Here is a 26361-nt window from a genome sequence, read left to right on the forward strand (position 1 = left end):
TGGAGGTTACTCATCTGTGACAAGGTGTAAGGTCAGGAGTCACGGGCTGTTTAAAGTAAGGGAGCTGATGCATGCCGTCTCCTGTAGCATCTGAACACGTTCAAGCCTTCACACTCCCTGAAGACTGTCTGCCTGATTGAGCAGATAACGGCAGAAGTAAGACAAATGTGTGGAGGTGGATATCAGAATAAGATGGAATGCGAGCCAGAGGCAGCTGCTAAAGATGGATGGAGTGATAGACAAATCGTTGAACACAGCAAACAAAGACATATGGAGGGAGATGTGGCGCAAAAAGACAAATGGTTTGGCTGGTGCACAAAAGCTGTTTGATGCTCTCCACCATTTGCATGATGAATGGATTTTCAAATGCAAACAAATGCTTGTACCATATGAGGTGTATTAATATTTACAATCATGCTTTATGTGTGGATGTAATTAAGATCCCATTTCTGTCTCATTCATTAGATTTAGTAAACAACAGTATTTATTTCTAACTTCTTTACATTACAGCTAACCAGACGAATAACGTAAGATTCTGTTTCGCCTCCTTAGTCAATAATGCATTCCAGTTTGCCAGCATCATCCACTGGATCAGCTTGGCCATCCTCTCTGTGTTCTTCACGGAGGTGAGTCTTCCCTGCTCAACACCAAAGCAATCTCATTTATAGCTGATGCAGCTGCTTGATTAATGCTAGGTTGTGCAGTATCTCCTGAAGAGCACCAGCAGGTTCACTTTGCAATATTAACCATACCATGAAATGTCCCTTGCATTCTCTCAAAGACTGTTCAGGGAAAGCAAACGTTGATTGAGGACTCTTAAAATAAATAAAAGAGTTACAATTTTCACAGATACTGAGAATAATCAGGAAGCTGCATGTTCAGCTCAGACTTTTACCGTCTCTGGATTAACTTTAAACTTAAGCAGTTTGTTCGATCTGTCATGTTGTAAAGTCGAATGTGCTTTTCCTACTGTGTCCACTTTGTGTGCATTAGACAGCAACCTTGGGAGCTCAGTTGCCGGATAGAAGCTCATTACCATGGTAACATATTAACGAAATAAAGGACACAGTGAAACACAGAAACTAACAGCTAAAAGAAACGTCCCTTTTCCTGAGTCAGCACCATATAATGACGAATAAATGAAATGCCAGACACTCCAACAAGTTTCTTTTCGGAAATCGGATGGAAAGTTCTGCCCGTCTTTTATAAATTACTTCTCTTTTTGGACACATTTTTAAACATAGATGTTAAAACACCAGATCTCATACAAGAAGGCTGTAGAGACACTGAATTGGTTTTAAATTATGCTATCAAATGTAGGCAGAGTACACCAAAAGCTTCACTGCACTTCTGTGTGTTGTTTTTTTGAGTAAATGGTTTATTTTATTTTATTGCTGCTTTTTCAATTTTTCTTTCACAATTGACAAGTTACAAGCCTTCAATGAGTTTCTGACTCAAAAGCATTGAGAATTTCATCTAGGTTTCATCAAAGGTTGTTTTTCTTCAATCGAAACCTAGACTAAATTCTATACTCTTGTGCTTTTAATGCAACATTTTGTGTTCAAATTAACAAAAAAATAAGCACCATCAAAAAATAACTGATAAATAAAATGATATAAATGATTTAAATAATCCAAAAAGTGAAGCATAAACTTTGCATCAGTTTTGCCTCAACATGATGTGATATTGAGCTTGAAGATGAATTCCTGACTTAGATGAATGTCTAAAAAATGTTCTTAAAAAAATCGTGGAGCAAGCTGAAGCAACATTTTTAAATGACAAAATATTTTATGAAATCTTTAAATGAGTTAAGTGGATCCCTGGATCTGCTTTTAATAAAATTTTTGAAAGAAAAGTTCAAGCTTTATTAACAGAGACTGCTTCATTTTTATGGGTTTTGCCCCAAATAAAACTTTTTATTACTGCAGTATCTAAAAAACAGTAAAAACGCTGGAGAAGGTTTTTTTTTCTTTTTTTGTAACAGCGGAAGCTCAATAAAGTGTTTTATGTGCAAAAATAATGTTATGTATGACAAAATTACAAGAAATAAAGTAAATCTGTGAAGTGATACTTCTTCACTCTCAAATTAAATATTAAGGTTACCAAAAACTTCCTTTGCATGATTGTTCTGGTTTAATCCATCTTATCCTATTTAACCTCCATCTCCAACTCTCCCTTTGCTTATTTCAGACAGTGTTCAGGATAGTGGTGTTGGGAATATGGGATTACATAGAGAACAAAGTAGAGGTAAGCTTTCTTCAGCCCCATGAGACCCCAATCATTTCTGCCTTCGCTGCCGAGTCATTCCGTAAAAGACATGACTCAGCTTGGCAACTATTACAGCTTCTGACAAACGACAGTTATGTGGGATTTTCTCAGGTGTTCGATGGAGCTATCATCGTACTTTCTCTGGCCCCTATGGTGGCCTCCACAGTGGCAAATGGTCCCAGCAGCCCCTGGGATGCTATCGGTCTCATCATCACACTGCGCATCTGGAGGGTCAAGAGGATCATTGACGGTGAGACCAGGGGGTGCTGACGGCCTCAGCTCCTGCCCTTTACTGTCAGTGCACAAGGACAGACCTTCCACTCTGATCTTTGCACCACCTGCTTGATGTTTCTAATAAATCATTTTTGTGGGAATTCTCTAATACCAAAAAAAAAAATCTGCTTTGCTTACAATAAGCAGTTCAAAACATTTTTACCATGACTGCAATGAGATCTCTGAAATCATTTTATTCTAATCACACCGCTCCCCAATGTGGTCATTATAAGTACTGCAGGGAGTAAGAAAATGATCAGATAGTGTGAAGGTTTGAACTTGCTTTCATCTTTAGTCCATCTCCAACTAACTAACATCTTGACCTAACAGAATAGATGTTTTACTCAATTTTTGCTTTCTTCTGCACAAGTATAACTTAAAGGAATCTCCAAGCCTTTATTTCACAAAAGTATTCAAAATACAAAAGTATTTTTTTACTGTCATGCAATGTTATATACTAAATAAATAAACATTTTCGTAACAATATAAAAGAACTAACAAATGTTTCTTTGTTCAAGGAAAACTGACTTAATGCCATTTTTTTTTTTAGCTTATGTGCTGCAGGTGAAGGTGGATATGGAGCTGGAGATGCAGCAGTACGAGAAGGCCAAGGCACTGAGAGAGGAACAGCTCGATCGTCTGACACAGATCTGCCAGGAACAAGCTGTATGTTTGTGCATTTTACACTTCTTGTTTTGGTCACATTACGTTATAGCTGCAATTGGCCAACAGAGGGCAGCACATTACTTTTCCAAGGGTACCTGTGAACTAAACAGATATTTTTATTCTACTATTGCAGGAACTGATTAAACGAAAATGATAAACAACATTCCTTAGAAATAAATTATGTAAATTCAATTAATGTAGGGTCACGTCACTTTGATCTATATGCAGTGTCTGCAGTATTTTGTTCTTTTTTCCTTCTCCTTTTCAGTTTGAAATCAGACAGCTGCGCGCTCACCTCGCCCAGCAGGATCTGGATCTGGTAGCAGAGCGGGAAGCAGCCATGCAGATCCACCATATATGGAGCAAAAAGAGCAACAGTTTTCATGAGGTGGACGGACTGGCCCCTGGTGGCTCTGAGCATCACGGTCCAGCCAAGGCAAGGGAGCCGGTCGGCCCTTCAGGTATCGTTTGGAACACTCAAATTGTTTTGTACACTGCAAAAACTGAATTTTAAGAAAGTAAAAGGGAGTTGTTTCACATTTATTTTTAAAAACTATGCAAATCTTCCAATTTCACAAGACGACATTTAACCTGAAGTTAAATTGAGCCCCTTTGAAAGTCTAACATTTGTAATAACACTAAGATGGCACAATAACTTTAAATGGGCGTAAAATGTAATAAAGAAGTTGTGATCAGGCTATGAATCTGATATAACGTTTCTGTTGTCATACGTGAAAAAATTAGGATACAAACAGTGCAGACCCAAGCAAAATCTACAGAAAAATAAGATTTGACAGCACTGTGATAGCTCATGTAACTGCTTGACCCTTTTAGGGGAAACTTACAGTATTGTCTTTGGTAAAAGTAATACAAGGTTTCTAAATAAGGTAGAAGATTCACTGACTTGTCGCTATTTAACCTTCTTAGATCTCCATGGTCAAGATGACATGAACAACTATATCAGTCAGTATTACAGTGAGCAAAGCAGTGGTGAGCATCTTACTCACACCAAATCCACAGGTCACACATCTCTGTAGTTCAAGGTCGTGTCTGTGTTTTTTTTTTGCAGATTTGGGGATCCCTGATCCGGCCCGTGTCATCACCACAGCAGCCATAGACGTGCACCTGCCAAACAATCCCAGTCAGCTTCCGTCCACCCTGGTGAGCGCAGACGCGGTGCTGTCAGGTCGTCTGCAGCGCACTGGCAGCTCGGTCAGCGAAGTCTCCACGACTGTTGGATCCCGCACCAGCTTCAGCGCCCGTCAGCACAGCATTAGCAGCCACACGCTGGGCTCCAGCATGGACTGCAGCTCCACTGTACGTGAGGCCTCCACCTCCACAGACTACAGCGACCAGCGCTGCTACCCGCCACCTTACAGCAGCCCTCTAGCCCTGGGCACACAGCCCAGAGGAAGTCCAAGTGCAGTGGTGCAGGAGCTCCTGTCCTCTCTTTCTGAGGACTCTTGTCTCACCCAAAAGGCTCTGGACCCCGTCAACCTCAAACCACCCAGCCCGACAGGTTCCACTAAAACAAGCCCAGAACTAGAACATAGGGTCAAGATCTTCAACAAGAGGAACCAAGACAGTCGGATCGGACTCCAGGCAAAAACCGTCATCCATCTGAAGGGTAATGAGCCTCTTCTGGGGGAGAAGTACAGGATGATAGGGTCAGTGGATGCTCCAGTCCATCGCCTGTCAGAGACATAAGTTCCTGCAGAACCATTTCAGAGCGTGTCCTTTAGATCAGATGCAAAAATTCATGCAAAACTGCACCCTGCTGTTGGAAGTCAATGGCACAAAGGCTGTATGCCCGCAATGCTTGTACTGCAGGAACAGAAACAAACAGATCAGACATCTGCAGATGATGGCAGATTTGAAATCACTCATCAGGAACTGACACTCCGAACCCTTTCTTACTTTTCTTTAATAAATTTTCAAAAAACAAACAAAAAAGCAACCAGCACTGAGGCCTGAGCCTCAGCTTCTCAATCAAACCTGTACAGAAAATCCTGTGTTGAAGTTTGATTGCAGAAGAACGAGCGGCCCGGTGGTGCATCGTCACTTCCCCGGGAAATGGGGTCACTTCCTAACCTGATGAGGCAAATCAAGCCTTTCAATGGATAACTACAGGGTACTTCTGCTCACTCAGCTTCTACTTTACGCACGGTATTTTGTTTGTTAGGAAGGTGTAAAAACGATCTAAAACATTCAGAAACCATGGGGGTTCTTTTAATAAAACTTACCTGAATTGATCGAAAATCTCTCTTATGATGATGGTTCATATTAGAACATTTAATAACTTGATTCTAGAAAGAGAAAAAGCATCTAAATTACGATCAAATGTCAATGAAAAACCAGCATTCCCTTCCTGAAAAATATTTTTTTACAGGGAACTGCAATGGATAAAGAAAAAGTAACACTGCATCATGTACATCATTAGGACAAAAAAATAGCATTTTAAAACAAATTTGAATTAACTGTAAGGCCACGTTGCTATTTAAAAGCACTGCTGTAAGTGCCTGCCCTTTGATTCAACATGATATCCAGCAAAAGGTGCCTCTGTGATTTCATCAGGTATTTATTCCTACAAATGTGCTAACTACAAGAATACCAGGTTCAAACTAGAAACTTTAGCATTTTATGTACAATGCATAAAGAAATGCTGATACTAAGGCTGAAATATGCTTAAGCACAGAAGAAAATGTGGAATAACTGACTTTCAAACTACTTGCTTTACACTTCATTAGCTGAAAATGACAGTCAAAAAATGGCGAAGGAAGCTAATTTAAGCTTATGTGATCATATAAAGTGAAATTATGGAGGCTGGAATGCTTATGATAAAGCCCAAAAAAGTAGGAAAACAGATAAATAGTAAACACTGCTACAAATGTCACAATGGCAAAAGAAAAAGCTTGGAATCAAGGTAAATGCAAAATTTACAAAAGAAAATGTTTGCCTAGAATTTGATGCTTTAAGCCAGTGAGCAATTCAACATAAAATAGAAATGATCCAGAAAAAAGCCCCAAAATGAGCTAAATAAAAGCTTAAAATGCTTATGTATTAATAGTAGCTGAAAAAGCCATAAAAAACTGCTCCTACATTTTTAGCCACAAGTGTAAATACATAAATAAGACTTTAAAAAAAGAGCCAGTATAACTTGAAGACTAAGAAAAGGGCACAACATTTTAAATAAGTTTGGGTGATTTCAAAACCAAAAATGCAAGCAGGAACCTCCGTAAGACCAATTTCATGCCAGATGTGTTGAAATCAAAGAAGCTGCACTAAACATGTATGAAAGAATCATTGGAGAGTCTCAACTGTGTGAATGTTTTACTCGGCGTTGACACAGTATCACACCATATACTATTAAGAGCAAAAAAATAAAAACTGCCATAGGTTAGTACAGATCATTTATTAGGAATTAAGTATTTGTAGGATATATACAAAAACTGGTATTTCTTTCTTGAAACTACTAATAGTGGATCTTGACGGCGGCATTGGTTCGACGCTGAAACACGCAGCTTCAGGAACTCTTTAAGGCAATGAGCAGGTTTCCTGTTATTACTCTTGCTGAAGCTGTTGAAGTCTGTTGAAGGTTTGGTGGAGCGCGGCTCTTCACTTGCTCAGTGCTTCCGTCATCTCAGGAACGGCCTTCAAAATAAAAATTAAAAAAATGCAAAAATGATTTGCCAGAATCAAACTTTAACATTGTTGCCAAAAAAGGGACCCGTTTTCCATTCAATTTAGCTTCAAAATTAATCAACTAACATGGATGAATAAAAATGTCCATATATAATTCCAGTTAAAAGTAAATTTCTGAAAAAGAATGTTGACTTAATTTGCTATTTTGTTTTTATGGGTGCTAAAGACAAATGGAGGTGTTTTAACCTTTGCTAATGAAAGTTTGAAAAGAAAGAACAAAGTTTACACTGATTTTTCTGAAACCAATTCCCAACTGGTTCCTGGTGCCCAGTAAAGACATTATTCTTAAAATAGACAACAGATGTCATCCATTTTTCTTCATGTTTTCACTGAAGCCGGCATAACAAATATGCAGATGCTCCGTTCATCATTTAAAAATTGGTGCAGCTATTATACTTTCTGGGTCATAGTTTGCTATTTAATGTTTTTGCCTACATTTTGCAGTAATTTGTTCGTAATTTAGGTTGATTTCATGTTTATTTTTTTATTTTTTTCTAATTAAGTTTTCTCTTTTGTGACCACAACTGACTTAACAAAATAAAGCTGATGGCATTTTCTGTTTCGCTAAAGAATCAATGAATGCTGTTTGAGTCCTTTGATGTGTGAGATCACTTTAATTGACCACATTTCTTTTAATGATTGAAACGGAGATTGAAAAACAGCTGAAAACCTACCTGGAAACCCCGACTGTGAGCGTACACAGCTTTAAAACATGCATAATTGATTACTCTTAAGGAGTATTTGGCTCAATAAATACAGTTTAGTTCAAACTGCTTCTGCTATCAGCAAACCCCAGAATAGAATCAGTCCCTGACCATGTTGGCGTGGAGTATCAACTGTCCATTTGGGGGAAAAGCTAGAAAGCCCATCCATTTTAAACAGTTATCCGAGGAGTGGTCACATGTAAGCTGATCCGACTCAGTGGGTCACAACTCCACTGCCACCAACTTATTGCTAATCACTTCCACTGAGTTCGTCAGGACACCTGTGCTGCTCCAGCACCACTCCAGGAGCTAAATAAAACATGAACTACAGGACACACATGAAAATATACCCTACTAGCCTTTCACAGACAGCCCTGGAAGAATAGTGATGCCAAAACCCCTGGCTCGGTGTCCTGAAGTGCCAGCTCATTGCAAGAATGCAACTGAGCGTATAAGAGGTCGAGGCTAAAAATAAAACCGCTTTGACCAAACCAACGAGACGTTTTTAAAACTTTCTTCGTGGCACATTTGGGTTTATTTAAACCACACCGAGTAAGAATCACGCGACTGGGTAACAATCGCTGCTTTGGCCTGCCATGTTGTGACAAGCTGCAGCCAGAGCCTCCGTAGATTCATTCAAGAGCTTAATAATTCAGCAGACACACATTTCCATTGGGTGGAATAAGGCGCCATGCAAAATTCATAAGTGAGCAAAACAAATGTTATGTTTTTACAATCATGCATCCCTAAAGATTAAAAAAAACGTATACATGAAAACAAGTCCAAGAATGGCTTAGTCATAGTCGGTTGCAACAACTGACACATTTCCAGTCAAACACTTGCCTTAAAAAGATCTGCCACTAAGCCATAGTCAGCCACCTGGAAAATGGGAGCTTCAGGATCCTTGTTGATAGCAACAATAGTCTATATGAAAGAGGCAAAAAAAACATGTAAAACATGTCCAAGCACTAACTGTTTCCATATTATTAAATCGTGTGAGATTCATGGATATAGTGTTCTATACAGACAATATTTGGTTTCCCATATAAAAACCTAAAACAAAAAAAAGAGCATAAAGAGTTACATTTAAGTTATGTAGCCTTTCGTACAATTTGTCAACAATACCAGATTTTTTGCACCAAAGGAACAAGTGGAAAAAAAAAGAAAGAAATGTGACCAATTCACTAAGTTGTGTCTAATAGAAAAACCTGATACTTTTACTTGTATTTTAAGCTAAACACATTTTAAGTAAACGACCAATAAGAAAATAAGGAAAAACTATTTTAAAAACAACCAAAATGATCCCTAAATAATAAAGTGTGGAAAATTTCTGTTCTGTCCCCTTGAGCTCCTGTAAATTTACCTTACTATCTTTCATTCCAGCCAAATGTTGAATCGCTCCTGAAATACCAACTGCAATGTACAACTCCTGTCAAAAAAAGAAACAAATAAACAAAGATAATTTCATTCTCTTTAAACTATGTAAAAAAATAAAAATGTGTGTTTTAAGAGTAGTATTGAAGATGAAAGAACAATTGACTGACAGCTACTTTCTCAACAAGGTAAATAAATGTATGTCTGTTTTCTTTTAAATCCCAAATATGTCAGTGTTTTGAGTGTGACATGTTAGGAATAATGCCCTACTAAGTGTCCACTGTCACTTTTTTAATGAACATCCTGCAGCCAATCCAAGTGGAGTATTCACCAGGACCATGGTATATAAAACTATAAGTTAGCTATAACGTAAGTTTTTTTTACTGTGAATTACTATGTTGCTAAAAAAAATTGTTGAGGAAAAAGAAAAAACACATACCGGAGCTACAATTTTGCCTGTCTGTCCAACCTGCATATCGTTTGGGACAAATCCAGCATCCACTGCAGCTCTAGATGCTCCAACTACAAAAAAAAACAATGGTTTAAAGTAATGAAAGCAAATAATTTGCTAGTTTAAAGCCGACAGTCTTCCAAAGAATACCTGCAGCGTTCAGTTTGTCAGCAAGATCATAAAGCAGCTTGAAGTTGTCTCCACTCTTTAATCCTCTTCCTAAAGGGCAGAAAAACATGACAGAAAATAAGCAATTATCCTACATTTCAAACTACAAATGTGGACCCTCATACTAGCAACTATAAAGTATTAGCCCTGCTTTTAAAGAATTTAAAATGGGGAGATTTGCTGACACAGAAAGTGCAGAGTAGGTGGATAGTTTATATCATATCTACATACCTCCTGACACCACAACCTTTGCACCTGTCAACTCTGGTCGGTCACTCTTGGTCAAACTCTGTTCAAGCCACTCTGACACTCCAGCAAGAGCAGCCGGAGCAACTGCAGGACCAACAACCACCATTAAAAAGAAATCTTTGTCAACTAATATAGAGCTCAATATTTCTTATGCGCAAAAGAAGGAAGTGGATCTGGGCTACCATCTTCTGAAGCAGCACTTCCTCCCTCCACTGAAGCTGCCTCAAAAGCCGTCCCTCTGACAGTGAAGACCTTCACTGGTTCATTGCATTTCACTGTGCTGAGGGCATTTCCTACACCATTCAAACCAATAATAAAAAGGGTTAATTCTCACTGAAAAGTGCTCAATGTATGACTGTTAAAAAAAAAAATGCTACCAACGTGAAATAAACCCAAAAAGCTTTACCTGCATAGATGGTCCTTACAAACGTATCAGGAGATTTGATTTCGATAATATCTGAAATTGGGGCGACGTCCAACTTTGCAGCGACTCTGGGCAGCAAGTTCTACAAAAGAAACAGATTCACCAATACAGTGCCGAGCAATAGTAAATCCAAAGACAAGAGCGTGTTTGTAGTATGGCGCCATAGAAAAACAACTTTAATTTAACCCTCGAATAAGGAGCTTGTATTTTTATCTATTTATTTTGCTAATAAATATTGAGTCTCCTCATTACTGACCTTTCCGAAAGCAGATGCACCAGCGCAGATGTGAGTGAAGTTAAACTGCTTTTGTGTTTCCAGAATAAGTGGAGTCAACTCCTCTAATCAAAAAAAGAGAAACAAAAATTCAAATAATCTTTTTCACTCAGCTGGGAAAGAGAAAAGATGTGAAAATTTACAAGTAAACCTAAAAGAAGCATCTTTCACTTCAAGTACATTTTTAAACAACTATTAAACAAATATTTACATACCTGGCAAGGCTCCTTTGTAAGCGTCATGTTGCGCCACCAGAACCTTCTTCACACCTTTTACTTTGCTTAGCTCCTCCACAATCTAAAACAGTTAAGTACACATATTTTTAGTGGTATTTTCTACCAATATGTTCATGTTTAAAACTTAAAAATAGCATCTGTTTGATTGGTTGCATTTTACAAACAAAAATTTTAAAAAGTTTCTATTATTTCTGAGACAACTTGGTCAGAACACATTTACTCACCTTGGCACAATTTGTGCCTGCAACCAGACAAGCTACATCTCCACCAAGTTTACTGGCGGCAGTGATGGCGTTGAGAGTAATAGGTGTCAGTTTTTCATTGCTGTGTTCTGCAATGACCAAGGTGCTTTGAAACCGCTGGATGAGGCCAGTCTGGGGGTAAAACAATCTCAGTCAAAACGAGTTCAACTGTCAATTGTCTGCTGTGGTCTATTTACGGTACTCTATTAATAACATCAGCAATGCATAACCAGACAAAACCTGCTCCCGTGCACTGTAAGAGGTGGGACAGTCACTCGCTCATGTGTATGTGGTGCTGGGCTCAGGTAAACAAAGTACACTGCCATTTACAGAGCAGCTGCAGCTGGTCATGTTCAAGTAAACCAGTTAGCACAAGCCATCTCTGGATGTGATGGATTGCCACTAGTTTTGCAGGTAAAACTTAATGCAGAAAAATACAAAAATAAGCCACCACAAAATGTATACTCTCACTAAATAAATATAATTGTATAATGGCATCTGGCGTTAAATATAAAAAATGTTTAAGGATGCACCATTTAGGAAATAACTTATCAAAACTGATTAAAGTATGCTAAACTAAACCACAAATAATCTAAAAAAACACAGACGAAAGACAGAATAGCTATTTAAAGTGTGCTTAGGTTTTGCGGGTATCTTCTTACATACCAGATGTTTTAACTGCAGTGAGTGTTATTGTTCTATTTAATTCAGCTATTTAATTAATTTTACATCCATTTTAGTCACCCAAACCATTTCTGTTTTATCACAATGTTCAATATCTACACTGAAGTACTTAAAAATAGATTGATAGACAGATAGATGTAAGACACAACAACAAGTCAAGTCAATGACATAATATCGGTTTCGTAACCACACATTACGAGGTTTCATAATCGTTGACATCGACTAAAATGTAATTCTTAATGATTCCACAAGATTTTAGCATGTAACATATACAAATAAATGATTAGATTACGTCAAATAACATTTTAACTTGTTATTTACATTAGCATCACGTCCAAGGTTAACAACTATGCAGCTGTCCAAGCTAGCCTTAGCGCAGCTGCAACAAACACAAGTAAGTAACTGACGCCATCATTGTTTGAGTAGCCATGACAGTATATGCTAATAACAAATGTTGAATGTGTTAATAATAGTCGCATTCCTACCAGGTTCTTCAAGGAACCTTTGCTGAAGACCCGGTTCATGTCGAATGCTGGAGTTTGCTTTACTCTGTAGCAGTGGCAAAGCTGGACATCTGCGGAACTCTCGCGATAAAACAAAAATGTGATGTAATTTCCGGTCAAGTCTGTTTCTCCCTTTCTATCTCGAGAGACATGAAATAATACTCATATTATATAAAGATTCATAATATTTTGTTAAAAATATGAATTTTTTAATGTACATTTTTTAATTAAGTTTCGTGGTTCAGTTACACTTTAGACAAGTTATAGAACACATTATACGTTACTGTTTAGATGCAGCCTGAGTATCCCGTTTGTGTAGTCTTTTGTAATCACATTACTTTTCTACATGATCAGAATACTCACATCGAGAACAGGCCATATTGTGGCGTTTTGCTTTCCATATTGAGTTAACAGAAATGTAATGTCTTTGACATCAATAAAAAAATACAAATACATTTGAAACAAGACAAACATCTACAGGACACACAAAGGTGAAATCTTTGGCAACCAGTTTTCTTATTTTTCGTGCAGTCTAATGAAGGCTGAACAGCTTTTCTTCTTTCTTCTTAGTTACGATCTGCCTCATAACTGTAAAATATCAACGTGTTTAATGCGTTTATAAGAAAAAAGTTTCTTATTTTTTCAATAAAATTAACGAAATCAAAAGTCTTCAGTTTATAATCGATCAAATGGAGGTAAATAAATCATATTTGGGGTAATACACTAAATAAAAATACTTATAATCAACAACAAAACCGTGAACATACGTGGCAAAACAAATATCTAAATTACATAAAATATATTTCAATACTAAAACAATCCCTGTGTTAATTTTGGTTGTGTTGAACTAAAAAGCAACAATAGAAACAGAAAATTAGGACTTAATATCAGCTTTTTAAGGCAGGATCAAGAGAAGCAGGACCAAATCAAGAAGGCGACAATGAGGAAAGCTCTTGAGTTGTTACGGATGTAGAAGGAAGTGATGATCTTTATGGTTCGCCAAAAAAAAAGTATTTTGTAATTGTTTCCATTTTAATGACCTTAAACCATCAGGCTTCTCATTCCTTTTTTTGTTTGTTTGTTTAATAAAATAAACGAACAAAAAAAATTAAACCTAATTTTAAACAAATGACAATGGTCTGCCAAACTGTGCAACTTAATGTTATTTATGGTAAACTCCCTGGGAGGTGTAAGCAATTTCCTCCAGTAGAGGGCTCCCTGCTGTGGGATGAACCTAAAAAGATTAAAAACAAAAAGACAAAACACACAAATATTTACAAAAAAAATCAACAATCACACTGTAATAGGGATATGTATATTGCAATGCGAGTATGGCTCAATATGTGTGAGAGGAGTCCTTGAATGACCACCCTTTAAACGGTTTAAAACACGTTTTCTATAAGTGGAAAGACGTCAGATCAATATGACATCAACAGTGTCATAAATAACAAGCAGAAATAATGCATTTTGCGCCTCCAAACCGCGCGTGCAGGTGACGGTTACTTAATGTTCAACAAGTTACCAAAAATGTCTCAGTAGAGCCCGGCACGCAGCAGAGCTGAGGGACAGAGAGAAGTCAGCTCATAAAGGCTTAAGAACAAACAAAGCGGGGGTCCTGAGCAGATTTGCATGGCACCCTCGCCCCGGACCCGCAGACGTCACTGCTCGATGATCCCTGTTTTCTCCCCACCTCTCGGAGGAGGACTATGAGTTTCTTATCCAGCCCCGGGACGGGACGGTCTCCTCTGCCGCTCCTCTCCTCCGTCCGTCCGTCGGCTTTAAGGCTCCACTTTTTCCTCCTGCATGGTAGACATCCTCCTCAACACCTCCTTCTTGGATGATATGGGGGATCATTCAAAGAGTAAGCCACTTTTCACAATCCGCAGATGGACAGATGCGTTACCTCTCATTTTTTTATATATAAAAGATGTGCCTTTTGTTTTTGATTTTTGTGTTGTTTTTTTTTTTTTTTGGGGGGGGGGGGGGGGGCTATAAGTTTTTTTGCAAAGCGCTCACGTGCATTGTTAAATTCCAATTCACAGAGAAGTCAGGAATCGCAATGTGTGTGGGCTGTGGAAGTCAAATACACGACCAGTACATCCTGAGAGTGTCCCCGGACCTGGAGTGGCATGCGGCTTGTCTCAAGTGTGCAGAGTGCAACCAGTATCTGGATGAGACCTGCACTTGTTTTGTCCGGGACGGAAAAACCTACTGTAAAAGAGATTATGCAAGGTAAGGAGTACTTGTACAGTACTGCATTTACATTATACATGTATTATTCAAATTGTTTTTTGGATTGCACCACTATGGGAATCGTAGGATTTTTTGTCAGATTTTTATAGTGTTTGCATGTATACATAATACATGTATAATATTTTTGATTTAGGCAAAACAATATGCGTGAAAACATTATTTAGACACTATTTTGAAGGACGCTCCTTTATTTCATGCGCAATTTCTTGCTTCTTCCCAGGTTGTTTGGTATCAAATGTGCAAAGTGTAACACGGGCTTCTGCAGCAGTGACCTGGTGATGAGAGCTCGGGAAAAAGTATATCACATGGAGTGCTTTCGGTGCTCGGTGTGCAGCCGGCACCTCCTGCCTGGAGACGAATTCTCCCTGCGAGAGGACGAGCTGCTGTGCCGCGCAAACCACGACCTGCTGGAGCGGGCCTCTGCAGGAAGCCCGCTGAGTCCGGACAACCTTCACAAAAGAACACTGCACATATCGGGTACCCACCAAAAAAACAACAATAATAATAATAATTAAATAATAATAATAATAGTGTAATAGAAAATTCGTATAATTATATAGTTTAATTCTATATTTGAAGATACGTTTTAATAGAAAATGCATTTTTTAAAGTTAAAATTAACGTTACTTTACCAGATATCAAATTTTGTTTGAGGAAAAATTTGAGAATTTTTTTGCCACGTGCATAAACTTCATTGTTGCTTTCCCTCACAGACCCAATTTCGGTCCGGCATCCCTCCCACCACCGAAACCACGTGCACAAGCAGTCTGAGAAGACGACCCGTGTCCGGACTGTGCTCAACGAGAAGCAGCTTCACACCCTGCGCACCTGCTACAACGCCAACCCCAGACCGGACGCCCTGATGAAGGAGCAGCTGGTGGAGATGACCGGCCTCAGCCCCCGGGTGATCCGCGTCTGGTTTCAGAACAAACGCTGCAAAGACAAGAAGAAGTCCATCCTCATGAAGCAAATTCAGCAGCAGCAGCACAACGACAAAACCGTGAGTGACAGAGTTAGGGACGCCTCAGCGTTTCCATGGAAAATTGGACTTCACTGCGCAAAAGTGCTCCGCACCTGCGCGTAACGCGGCCTATTGGACCATTCAAGATCAGATTAATCATCTACTGAATAATAAAAATGCTAATAGTAATTATGCAATATCTACAGAACGTTATCTAACTTAAAATTGGAATTTTAAAACGCAGAATATTAATAGCTAATTATAAATATCCAAACCTTCAATTTGAAAACTGTTAAAACAAAGGACAGATGAGACCGATTCGTCAGCAACCGAATGAAACAAGCACAGTTTATGATCCATGTACAAGCTGTCTTTTATTTTATGATAGCTCCTCATGCTGTTTCCTTTTAAATGCATGAGCTGACTGTAACGTGGATTCCTACGAATAGACCACAGAAACTGTCGGTCCTGTAGTGATTGAATCTTTGCGCAGATCAACGTTTGAGTAAACTTGGTGCACTTCTTCATCCTTCAGAATCTGCAGGGCCTGACAGGCACCCCTTTGGTGGCAGGCAGTCCTATCCGACACGACACGACCGTCCAGGGGAATCCAGTGGAGGTGCAAACCTACCAAACCCCGTGGAAGACACTTAGTGATCTAGCCCTAGAGACTGACTTGGATCAGCCTGCTTTCCAACATCTGGTACATTTTTTTTTAATCATTAAATTAAGGTTGGTTGTTTGAAGTTCTTCAGGTATTTTCTCATTTGTACTCCTGCAGGTGTCTTTCTCTGAATCGGGCTCTTTGGGGAACTCCTCGGGCAGTGATGTGACCTCTCTGTCATCGCAGTTACCGGACACACCGAACAGTATGGTGCCGAGTCCCGTCGACACGTGAGGCAGCCGCAGGGTCAACATGGCGGCTCTCACTGGATGTGCAAAAGGCGCATCTGACATTCATTCACTCCAAACACGATGGATTTATGCTGCAGGACGCGTTAAAGTCTGGAGATCTAATCGCTCCTTGTGCGTAAAAAGGCATCGTACTCCCCTTTTTGGATACAGCAAATGGACACGACGGGGCTCCTGCAGAGAACCCCGGGCCAGAGACGGATATACTGGGAATATTTGCTGGGATTTAAGGCCCGTTCGCCTGTGCTGGACCTTACAGTATGTTTGCCCCAAACTTGTACATTTGCATGATCTGTAACGTTCCCTATCGACTCCTGTAAATTATTTTGAACAAATCAATTCACAAAGTTTGCATTTTACGCAGGAAATAAATTATTACTATTTATTATGAGAGCAGACATAGCTGATCGTATCAATAAAACTGTTGAATAACGCACGCGTAATCTATTTGTTCCACGACAGAAAAGTAAATAAACAAGTTGGGCTGCGCCATTATAGATACAGGGGTGTTTTATGCGCCGCTGAAAGAAAAATTGGAGGGTAACTTTATTTATTTCTTCATGCTCAGTTTCTGAGCCAAATGACTTACTGACCGATCGCAGTTGTAATTTTATAGAACATCAGGCTCATGTGTGGTGCTGTTTGGAACGTCTCAATTTGAGGTTTGAAAATGGTCAAAACTAGGGGGGGGGGGGGAAATTACCCAAAAAAACAAACAAAAAACTTTTCGATAAGTAGTACTGCAGTGACAAATGAACCCCGGGACTTAAAGTTGGGCTACAAGTCTAGACAGAACACAAGCAGCGGCGGCCGCTTATCTGCATCTGGCATCACCTGCAAAAGGATACAGAAAGTGGACCCACAGCAGGACGTGCAGCGGCGCAGCGCTGAGGCGACTCCCAGCCTGCGGACGCATCCCGGCGTGCCTCCAGTTTATTTTCATTCCAGCTGGAATCCTGAGCGACTAATTGCCGCAGGACACGAGAGAGCACCCGGGTCAAAGCAGAAACGGACACACTACACCTGAACAATTTGTTGGGGAGGGTTGACTTTTATCAGGGAAGGAAATGAAGCCTCTTTCAAATTAAAAATCCAGTAATAGCTGATAAAAGAGGGTAATCAGGGAGAGGACAAAACAGGTCCAGAAAGTGTTTAAATTAGAATACACTTTAGAAACCAATTCATTTAAATTGTATCGAGTATTTAAGGTAACATTTATCCAAATCTGTTCTTTAAAAAAATATATGCAATATGAATTTCAATATCAAATTTCTATTAAGCATTTTGAAAACACATTTTTTTTTCTCTTCACATTGCAGTGATTTATAAACCACATATTTACTGTCTTTCAGCAATTTATTTGTACAAAAAGCCATGCTTGCCACACTTCAGAAAGCCATGTGAGGTTAAGTGGCTTGCTCAAAGACACTTCAGCTGTCAAAGATGGAAATCAAACTACCAATATAATTAGAAAATCTCCATTTACCTGAGCTAAAGTTATTGCAAGAAAACCTATAAGTAAACATTTAGTAGACGGTTTTTATTTTTGTGTTCACTTATAAAATTGCATAGTGTGTTATTTTTTCATAGATGTCTTTCAAATGTCGAATTAAATTCTGACCAAAATTGTATTTCCCAATAGTGTGAGGAATGATACTTTAATTGAAATGAACTTTAAAAAAAAAGACAGAAAATGCCCCAAACTTTTTTATTTAACATTTAAAAAACAAAATAAAATAACATCAAATTATATTAATTTATAAGTAGCTTCCAACATAAGAACATAAAGACACAAGTAAACAGCATTCTTAACACTGGACTGCAATTTAACCTGTAACTGGCATATTCTTAAGAAATTCAAAGACTTTATTGTCAAGAAACAAAACAAGTAAAATAAATTAAACAAAGATATTTGGCGAGTAATAAATTACAGTAAGAGAATGTATTGGATTTGAAAATGTCAGCATTTGTTTTAGAGACTAAGTATAGAATGCTACAAGTTACTGGAACAGCACTGAACGGGTTAAAACTGAAACAACATAAGACATTGAAAACAAATATTGTGCAAAATTTTCAGTAAACATCAAGATGAGTTTTACAAAATCAGCATAACAACAAAAACTGAACAAGGCTCTATAACGGTGGGCAAGGAGGGTCGATGTCCTGCTGGCTTTTAAACAAACTCTGCTCTTATATCTTCTGATTGGCCACCTGATCCAGATAATCAGCAAGACAAGAAAATCTAAAAGCATGTAGAGACAGCGGCCCAGAAGGCCTAGAATAGTGTACCCCAGCTTTATGGAATAAACATTTGACAGAGAATTTTGATATTTTCTGATGAAAAGTCTCTGCATCCTATGGTGTCTTATTCTGTCATGTGCATTTTTTGTTTTTAATTAGTTTTTATAGACTCCATCACTCCTCCTGTTTCTTGAGAAAAAACTGCAGCGCTGAATCCCACTGATCTGCTGGAAAGCGGTTGGACAGCTCGCAGAAATCCAGCATTTTATGGATGTCTGAACAAACAGAAAAGAATTTTATTTGATTGAGCACTCGACAAAAATTCTTTGTCACGTGAAAAGCTGGGGGTAACATTTCACAGAAAGAAATAGGAAAATGTAAAGAAACATACCTGTATTTGTGGTTTTAGTGTCTGAATCCTTTTCGTTTGCAACACAGTCCTAGATTTAAAAAAAAAGGTAATTTAGAGAGAGCTGTCAGTAAACTCAATTTTACTCGGCAAATCCAGGATTTACTAGTTCCCTTTGGAGGAATGTTCGTGACACAACAAGAATGGGGGCGGTGGGGGGCAAGACGCCATGCATTATTGCTTTGTTTGAAAGAAATGACAATGGCCCGTCTTCCTTTGAATGCAGGTTAATCTGTCTAAACAGTGGTTTTTGCGGAGGTGAGGAGGGCTTGTTGTCAGAGCAGGATAAAGGAGATGAGCCGTTTGCTGGGAGCTGAAGAAGTGGCAAGTAAATCTACCGTGAAGGAATACATCTATCTTGGGGGGAAATCCTGCCAGTTACAGATTCAACAGGGTCCAAATTAGCTAATGCACCGCTAATGTGATTTAATTGTTTAATGCATTTTAAACTATTTAAAAAAAAAAGAATACCGGTACTTAAGAATATTATGATTCAGTGAGGACACGTAAAGTCTGAAGTGCTTTTCTGGTTTACCTGTATGAATGTGGACAGCAGCACGCAGCTCATCTCCTGCTGTAGGATGGCTTTGTTGTGAGAGTTGTTGTAGCAGGCTGAGATGAGGGATGGGAAGAGTACTCTGATGAGGCGCGGGTGGCTGAAGTACTGAAAGGGCAGCTGACACAGTTTCTGCAGCACGCTGGGCTGGCGGCCAGACTGCACTATTACCTGGAACACACACACAGCAAGCAGGGCCAGTCAGTGGCTGAGCACGCCAGTGGCACTGCTGGTTGTAAATCACCACCCGGTGCCCCTCCCACATACATGTAAATCTGCCACTAAAATAACACGCAAACAGCTATTAGGGGGGGGAGACCTGGAGGGGGTTGCAGAGCCTCCCACTACACAATTACGGGCAATAAAACACGATTTCGCTGGTAAAGCTGTAACAGAAGGGGAAAATGTCAAACGGGGACTGATGTCATCATTAGTGGTTCAAACTTCCCTTTCAAGTTTTGGGATAAGCTCCATAAACAACTCCAGAGAGCAGTTGGTGCAAGAGGGAAGCTCAGGTTCAGAGGGAATTCACAGTGCAGCTCTGCTGTTAAGGGATAAAGTCGGGGGTGAGAGGCTGGGTTTACAAGCCTCCACTAACAACATGGCCACCCCGACTTAAAGACCCACTCCTATGAAAAAAGTGTTTTTGATATTTTTAAAATGTTCTTGTGTCATTTTTCTTGTGATGGAGGACGTCCATTAAGGAAATTAGGCTCAAAATCTCTTAAGTATTTCATTATTCAAATCATTGTGAATCAGGAGCAGACGAAAGAACCCCGTTTGAAAAAGATTGTATTTCTTACGTAGAAAATGCACTGAGCGGGCCACAAGCTCCCCTATATTCTGATGAATCCACTTGTAGACGACTAAATCCATGTACCTCTGTTTTCCTCGTCTGAGCTGACATCTGGCTCCAAACTGTACAGCTGGATAGCTCCAATATTGCTAGTCTTTTTGCTGCACCGCTAGTGTTCGGTTGAGATTGTGAGCGGCTGTAAGCCAGCAGGAAAGCGCGTAAACAGAGAGCCTTAAGAAAAGGGGAGAAGGAGCGTTGCTGCCGCCCACAAAACTCAAAGGTAAATTTCTGATGAACTCCTGCAGAAAATATGTCCTAGAAAACAGCAAGTTTTTTTTTATTTTGGCTATAAAAAGGAAAAATCGCAATTAAAAGACCACTCTGAATGCTTTAAGAATAGTATAATAAATTATTAGAGTAGGTCTTTAAATTAGCAACACAGTTGAAAAAACCAAATAACTTCAAGCTGATTAGGTAGACAGAATCAATAAAAACAGCCAACATTCTTTGCTCATCCCGTCATGAGCTTGAGACGACCATTAGCAGCTCTTCGTCCATCGTGCTGAATCGCTGAATGCACTGAAGTGCAAAGTGAGGTCCAAAAGTCATAGCGACATAAATGAAAAAAAATAAAAAAACATCCTGGAAACTCTACTATTGGCTTCTCTTTTTATAAATACACTTCAAGTCTGAGCAGAGGGATAAACAAAGTGATAAGTCATTGCCTTTATCAGTTCAGGGTGAAGTTTCAGAGAGTCGTTCTCTACTGCAAACTTCAAAAGGACACAAAAACTGCTTCATTTCCGATTCCAAAGAAAACTAAACCCAAACGGTTTAAAAACTGTGAAATCTGAATCAAAAAGGAATATTTTATGCAACTTTTTTTAGTTTAACTCAAAATACTGTTACAAGTTTGCTGCTGGGATAAATCTGTTCATTCCAGAAAAGAAAAAAAAACTAATAAAACTTTTTAGGGTCTGGTTATTTTCAAAGGTACAACTGCTTATTTTCAGAACACTAGTGTGTCCATGTTAACTTTTTTCTCCTCTAAACCCTACATCAACATTTTATCTTGTCTGCTGAAATACTTCCAATAAGATAAATAAGCAACGGAGGTGCGCAAGTTTATGTACCAAATTCATCAAAAAGCCAAAAACTGTGATTCTGGGAAAGATGAAGAAACTCTTCATTCTTGTTTTTTTTTTTTTAATCCTGAGTGTTTAAGCATTATAATTTAACACCACGGTGAAGAAGTGGATGTTTGAGTTGGAGCTCCGAGATGATCCGACCCACAAATCACCCCCAAGATCTCATAATCCTCCACCATGCATCTTCAATCCATCTTCAGCTGCCTGGACAGACGGTCCACCTCTAAGGGCCTTCAGCAGAAACACATCAAACAGAAGGTGGTGGCGGCAAAGTCGGGACGTAAATAAGAGATTTTTCCTACGACGTTCCAAGCCTCAATTGGACGGAGAGCAACGGCAGATCCTGAAACAGCTCCAAATCCAAGACTGTGGTGTCTGCAGCGCAAAGTTCAACATCATAAAATGTGAAACCGGCATCAGAATGGGCGCATCTGGACCCTGTGAAAACTCCAGGGCCTGCTCTGTTCTTCCTTAAGTTCAGAGACCTGGTATTTTTTAAAGGGGCTTAACGGCGCTTCCATTACATAACATCCTCACTGTCCAGACTGACAACAAAGAGGGTGTTAAATTAACGTTCTGGAACCAACAAATTCCTGGGGAAACCTTAGTTGGAACCCTAAACTAAAGCAGCTTTAATAGCACATGAAACACAAAGAAAGTCTCACCATTGCAGTAAGTAGTGCTACAAATTAATAGCAGCACAAAAATAATTGTAAAGGTGGGCTTGCAAAGGCACAGTCCGTCATGTGAAGAGGTATTTTCTCGTCATCTTACTGTCTAGACTGCGCCAGCACCTCAGGAGGAGCCAGAGCGGGGCCGTATATCTGACCATTGAATCCCCAATCTAAACCAGATCCAGCGGAACGCCCTCCCTGATAAGACGAGCAGAACAAAGCAAACTTAAAATAAACTTTTAAAGCTTTTTTATGACTTCCAAAAGGGCTTTTTAAGAACGGGCCGTGTGTAAAGCATCTCTCCACAAGTAGATACTGTTGACCCAGACATTGACACAGTCAGCCCACCTTGATGTTTAAGGTAATTGGGAGTTGTTTAAATGCACAATAAACCACATTCTTCTTCTCCATGAGCGGAAACCATCACTGCATCCCCGATCCAACGGCTGAAAATTCTGCTCTGAAACAAACCTAACCTTCTTCAATGGAAACTATTGACTGAAAGGTTTGAAAAGCTTAAAAAAATGTCTCCAGCTTCATTTAAAATTGGACTAACCCTTGAAGTGCAGTGCAAGTCATCCACTAAGTTTACAATGAAGCACTCTGTCAGTCCGTGGAGTGCATGCACATCAGTGTTGCTCTGTTTACTCTGCTAGGTGATGCAGAGTGTGTATTCTTCTTTGCTGGCTCCCAATGGTCTGCACAAGCTACATTTACCCTGCAGGCAGTGAGGGTTTGGTTGCTTTGGCGGTAATGGACTGCTGAAGGAAGAGTTTCGACATCAGGGGAACAGGAATTTCAGGCCCAAACTTCAGCTTGGGCCTTCAGGGGAGAGGAAACATCCTCAAACGGGAAGAAGCGGACTGACCCCAACGATAAGGCTGAGCTCTGGACATGTGTGTTTGGGGATGTGATGTCCAGAGACTGTGGATGGCTTGGGGCAAACTCAGAAGTCTAAAGAAAACAGTTTGTGAAATACAAGCACAAAGAAAGCCAGGTAATCCAGAACGGGTTCCCAGGAAACCAAACCCACTGAAGGAAAACACCAGCACACAATCAGAAATTAAAAGCCCTTGGATGCTTTTCTTTTTAATCAAACTAAGAACCCTTGTGAGGATTTCTTTCCTCTTGTGTCTGTGTGGCCATTTTCCACACGATGAGTAAAGCAAATGTTTTTCTAAGATTTCCACCTACGGAAACCGCTGGTGTCTGCTTTAAAAGGAAGCAGGAATCAAGTGGGTTAACATGTCACCAGTTTACAATTAAAGTCCTGTCAGCTTAAGGGTCCCACAGATCATCACCGCGGATGAATCATGGATGAATCACTGCAGTTAAAGAAAAACAGAGATATATCTCCCAAAGGAAAAATTTCATTGAATATATTCAATTTTCTTTGGTTAGAAGACCTGTATAGATGTACAAACTCAGAAACGAGCTCAATGGTCCACATAACATGCATCAGTCTGTCAATTGTTCTTTATGTGACAAAGTGAATTATATGCGCCCCTTGAGTAGAGAGAATACATCAGAACGTATAGCGCCGCTTCAAAGATCCGCTTTTTTATGAGCAGCTTTCTTTCACGAGCCTACGTATAAACAAAAGCTGGTTTGCCGACGGAGAATCAGCAGTCTGTGTGACCGCACAGGCCTTCGGTTGGGCTGCTTTTGTGCCGTGCCAATGCTTACATTAGCTCAAGAAAAGCTCAAGCTGCTCTAAATATTCTCCTCGCTGCCATCCATCTTGGTGCAGAACTGAATGGACGTATTCCAGGAACCGGCCCACTGGCAGAGATCAACTGCGTAAAGTTGGTTGGGATTGTGTTTCCTAACAATATATACTCAAATGTTTTTTTTCCCCCCTTTCCTATAGCTAGATACAAGTAGATGGCTTTCTATGGGGGTTCTTGGCTGGGAAGAAACAACAGATTTTGGATTAATCAATTTTTATTTTTTGGAGTAGCGGTGGCTGGCTGCTTACTAAAATAGTATATTTTTTCCTTTTTTAATCATTTGTTATCATTTACCATTAACTATGATAATAATTCAATTTCTTAAAATAAACTACAGGAACAAAAATGTCGATGTTGACTGTGTGGCCATAAAAAAGGTCATCAGAGACTGGAGCTTGGGTTGCGGCTTGTGTGGGTGAGGCTTAACGTAATCAAAGCACAGCCAACTCTAGCATGGCTAATCAGGGCCCGGTAGACGGGCCATGCATGACAGCCAGCGACACAGCAGCCGCCAGCTTTGCTCCATCACGTCCTGCTCACTTCCACAGAGCCCCCCCTAAGTAGTTGTAACACCAGGGCAAGCACACTGCTCTGCTTTACCCGCTGGGGAACAATGGCCCGCTCTGTGGGACAATGGACGACACACAGACCAAAGGCAGGAAGGTGCTAAGGCATGAATCTTTAAACAGGTGCTTTTTGTTACAGTTACAAAACTAGACCCTTTTTCTGACAAATAATACATGAGAAGAACAATAGTAAGATGATATCACCTGGCTCTCCTTGCCAAGTTCCCCGTTTAACACAATGTAAAGCATTAAATAAAACTTGAATTTAGGGATTGAATGACGGAAATGTCAAATTTAGTGGTTCGAGAAGAACTGTACAAAAAAAGAAACTTGCAAAAATGTTTTGATGGTAATTATAAGGTTTTGTGTTTTTGTAAAGAAATAAAACATCTTTTTGGTTAAAACACCTGAGGAGGCCCAAATGTATTTTCCCCAATAGCAATACATTTGATTACCTATTGCTAAAAAGAATATCTAATATTTAAAATCTTTACCTAAAATGTTTTTTTAGAGTAATTTAGACATTTTTGTGCATTAGATGCTTACATCACTAAGAGCAGACATGCTGCGTTGCTGGTTTACCTGGTTGTCAGGGTGGTTAACAGTAAAGTATCCCACGCAGATTATCGCTTCGTGCAGGAGCTCTTCAGAGGAATGCTGGGTACAGTACCAAAGCAGGGAGCTGATGATGTGCCGGAAAGCCAAAGACAGTCCCTCAGCTCCTAGAACAGACTTTTCGGTCACAGACAAAGCGTGTCAGATCGGCGTCACGGTAATGCAAACATGCCATACACAACCGTAATTACAGGGAGTTCCAAAATAATGATGCAAGGCAATAAAAAAAGCTGCGTTTTGCTGGCGGGGTTCTATGGGGTGCAAGTGTGTACGGACAACCAACAGAGTTTAACGAAAATCTTCATAAGAAGTGAGAAGCTAGGCACACCACACATACAGTATTTATTAAACATGTCAGGGTGAAAAAGCACCATAGGATCACTTAAAGTTGGGCGTGTTAGCATTTTAACTTGCATAAACAAATTACCTGAAAAGAAAAACAGTAAATCAATTTGGACTTTTTTAGAAAAAATATTTCTTTAATTTGAGAAAAGAAGAAAAACATATACAAAAAAACTGAATTTAGATTTTTTTAAGTTAAGCAATAAAATTCGTATCTACAAATTTCTTCTACCCGATTGTGATGGATTTGTGACTTTTTGCGGCTCATTATGCCAACATGCAAGAATCACAAATCCTAATCCTTTACGTTGGACGGGGGTCTCTGAAATTCTTGCCTCAGCAGAAATGCTACACAAAAGGGGACTTTATGGCAAGAATTTTGATCAACCACTGACTAAAGATGCATTAGAACTTATGCAGTAAAGTAACGTGAAACCCACAGTAATTACATCTTCCAGCCACGAAACCTAACATAATTTACCGTGTTCATAAAACTGCAGTGCAGAATTCTTCTATTTTGCAGCTGTTTTGAGTTGCCCGAATGTGGCGGGTCAGTGACAGGACACTGCTTCAAAGAAATTACCCCAAGGCATTAAAATCAGCATTCTGGTTTGTTTCTGACATTTTTTTTTCTTTAATATATGTTGGTTTAGCCTCAGGAAGCTTTTGGCCTCTCCTCCTTGGGGTAAGTAATATATTGCACGCGTATACAGAGAGAATCCTTTGTTGCAACTGCTGACCTCAGCAAAAAAAAACGTCCAGGGATCAAGGGGGATCCGTGTTTATGTTCACAGGTCAGTTTATTTCTGAGCAAACCAGTTTCTCTTGAAGTAGCTCCTAAAGTAATCAGCACCTGATCATGAAAGTGAATTTCTGATATCCAGGAGGGAGAGAAAGAAAGAAATACCTGGCAATGTGGCGTAAAAAAAAAAAAAAGAGA

General features: G+C 39.5%; 4 protein-coding genes across 7 annotated transcripts in view; 2 read left to right on the forward strand and 2 right to left on the reverse strand.

The window, feature by feature from the left end:
• tmem266 (transmembrane protein 266) overlaps nucleotides 1–6745 on the forward strand; it is a 21529-nt gene extending 14784 nt beyond the window's left edge. The window contains exons 5-11 of the mRNA XM_023955812.1: nucleotides 553–626; nucleotides 2191–2247; nucleotides 2380–2518; nucleotides 3092–3207; nucleotides 3476–3668; nucleotides 4135–4197; nucleotides 4277–6745. Coding sequence (XP_023811580.1) covers nucleotides 553–626; nucleotides 2191–2247; nucleotides 2380–2518; nucleotides 3092–3207; nucleotides 3476–3668; nucleotides 4135–4197; nucleotides 4277–4914 — 1280 coding nt within the window. The 3' untranslated portion in view covers nucleotides 4915–6745. The remainder of the gene's footprint in view (nucleotides 1–552; nucleotides 627–2190; nucleotides 2248–2379; nucleotides 2519–3091; nucleotides 3208–3475; nucleotides 3669–4134; nucleotides 4198–4276) is intronic.
• Nucleotides 6601–12328, reverse strand: etfa (electron transfer flavoprotein alpha subunit). Its single transcript, XM_004069646.4, has 12 exons — nucleotides 12201–12328; nucleotides 11014–11163; nucleotides 10769–10850; nucleotides 10536–10618; nucleotides 10262–10361; nucleotides 10038–10148; nucleotides 9838–9939; nucleotides 9589–9657; nucleotides 9427–9509; nucleotides 8977–9042; nucleotides 8457–8537; nucleotides 6601–6858 (listed from the first exon to the last, which is right to left on the reverse strand). The coding sequence occupies exons 1-12, from the start codon at nucleotides 12237–12239 to the stop codon at nucleotides 6823–6825; spliced, it is 1002 nt and encodes a 333-aa protein (XP_004069694.1). The 5' UTR covers nucleotides 12240–12328; the 3' UTR covers nucleotides 6601–6822.
• A 1361-nt stretch (nucleotides 12329–13689) lies between these two features.
• On the forward strand, nucleotides 13690–16778 carry LOC101169602 (insulin gene enhancer protein isl-2a). Its single transcript, XM_004069647.4, has 6 exons — nucleotides 13690–14079; nucleotides 14261–14450; nucleotides 14692–14948; nucleotides 15185–15471; nucleotides 15968–16135; nucleotides 16214–16778. Exons 1-6 carry the CDS (start codon nucleotides 14022–14024, stop codon nucleotides 16328–16330), a joined length of 1077 nt encoding a protein of 358 aa, XP_004069695.1. The 5' UTR covers nucleotides 13690–14021; the 3' UTR covers nucleotides 16331–16778.
• Nucleotides 16779–18037: 1259 nt separating this feature from the next.
• The window catches only part of scaper (S-phase cyclin A associated protein in the ER), a 56932-nt gene continuing 48608 nt past the window's right edge, over nucleotides 18038–26361 (reverse strand). For all 4 annotated transcript variants that reach the window (XM_023955815.1, XM_023955814.1, XM_023955817.1 and 1 more), the window contains 4 exons: nucleotides 25047–25196; nucleotides 19530–19721; nucleotides 18977–19025; nucleotides 18038–18860 (listed from right to left, as the gene is read on the reverse strand). In XM_023955815.1, coding sequence (XP_023811583.1) covers nucleotides 18760–18860; nucleotides 18977–19025; nucleotides 19530–19721; nucleotides 25047–25196 — 492 coding nt within the window. In that variant the 3' untranslated portion in view covers nucleotides 18038–18759. The remainder of the gene's footprint in view (nucleotides 18861–18976; nucleotides 19026–19529; nucleotides 19722–25046; nucleotides 25197–26361) is intronic.

This window comes from Oryzias latipes, chromosome 6, assembly GCF_002234675.1.
Source record: "Oryzias latipes chromosome 6, ASM223467v1".
Taxonomy (NCBI): Eukaryota; Metazoa; Chordata; class Actinopteri; order Beloniformes; family Adrianichthyidae; genus Oryzias; species Oryzias latipes.